The sequence below is a fragment of the Coturnix japonica genome, unplaced genomic scaffold (assembly GCF_001577835.2).
Source record: "Coturnix japonica isolate 7356 unplaced genomic scaffold, Coturnix japonica 2.1 chrUnrandom476, whole genome shotgun sequence".
Taxonomy (NCBI): domain Eukaryota; kingdom Metazoa; phylum Chordata; class Aves; order Galliformes; family Phasianidae; genus Coturnix; species Coturnix japonica.
In genome coordinates, this window is record NW_015439878.1 from 30,828 (window position 1) to 32,124 (window position 1,297).

Here is a 1,297-nt window from a genome sequence, read left to right on the forward strand (position 1 = left end):
ATGGGTTGCTGTGGGGTTTCTGTGGGTCACTGTGGGTCGCTATGGGTCACTGTGGGGTTGCTGTGGGTCGCTATGGGTCGCTGTGGGTCGCTATGGGTCACTATGGATCGCTGTGGGTCGCTATGGGTCGCTGTGGGGTCATTATGGGTCACTATGGATCACTATGGGTCACTGTGGGGTCACTATGGGTTGCTATGGGTCGCTATGGGTCGCTATGGATCACTATGGGTCGCTATGGGTCGCTGTGGATTGCTATGGGTCACTATGGGTCGCTATGGGTCACTATGGGTCACTATGGGTCACTGTGGATCGCTATGGGTCACTGTGGGGTCGCTATGGGTCGCTGTGGGTCGCTATGGATCACTATGGGTCGCTATGGGTCCCTGTGGGGTCGCTATGGGTCGCTGTGGGTCACTATGGGTCACTATGGGTCGCTGTGGGTCGCTGTGGGTCGCTGTGGGTCGCTATGGGGTGACATCCATTCTGTGCCCCCAGGCAAGGCGCTGTCAGGCTCAGAGCGTGGTGCTGCGCAGGCGGCTCTGGACGCCGTCGTGTGTCAGACCCCACTGACCAACGTGGGGTCATCAAGGAAGGGCAGCGCCAGAACCATCAGGGTCAACTTCCAGGCACTGAGGGAGGGGCTGTTCGAGGTGAGGGGGATATGGGGGGACATGGGGGCAATGGGGGCACTGTGGGGGCACCTGAGGGTCAATGGGGGCATCTTGGGGTCATTTTGGGGTATCTTGGGGCCATTTGGTGCATCTGGGGGGCATTGGGGGCACCTGGGGGGTATTTGGGGGCACCTTGGGGTCAATGGGGGCATGTTGGGGTCAATGGGGATATGTGGGGGGCAGGGAGGGGCACTTTGGGGTTATTTGGGGCCATTGGGGTCATCCGAGGACACTTTGGGGTGCTGTGAGGACACACCGGGGGTCTCAGGGACTCCTTAGGGTTAACATGGGGTCCATTAGGAGACAATTGGGGTGGGGGGGGGACACCTGTGGGGCAGTGGGGGGGAGGTGGGAACCCTATGGGGCAATGGGGTCACTTTGTGGGGCAGTGGGGTCACTTTATGGACCCCCCTGTGACCCCATTTCCCCCCCCCCCGGTCCCAGCTGTCCCAGCACATGAAGCTGAAGCTGCAGTTCACGGCGGGGGCTGCCCCCGAATTGAGACCCCCCCCCACCCCACAGCGACGCAGCAGCCCCGGAACCATCCGGGACCTGGTGGAACGACACCAAGGGCTGGGCAGGTCACAGTCCTTCTCACACCAACAGCCCAGCAGGGGGCACCTCAG

General features: G+C 61.7%; 1 protein-coding gene across 1 annotated transcript in view; it reads left to right on the forward strand.

The window, feature by feature from the left end:
• MAP11 (microtubule associated protein 11) overlaps positions 1 to 1,297 on the forward strand; it is a 6,805-nt gene that overhangs the window by 4,615 nt on the left and 893 nt on the right. Inside the window, exons 6-7 of the mRNA XM_032441661.1 lie at positions 21 to 650; positions 1,116 to 1,297. Coding sequence (XP_032297552.1) covers positions 21 to 650; positions 1,116 to 1,297 — 812 coding nt within the window. The remainder of the gene's footprint in view (positions 1 to 20; positions 651 to 1,115) is intronic.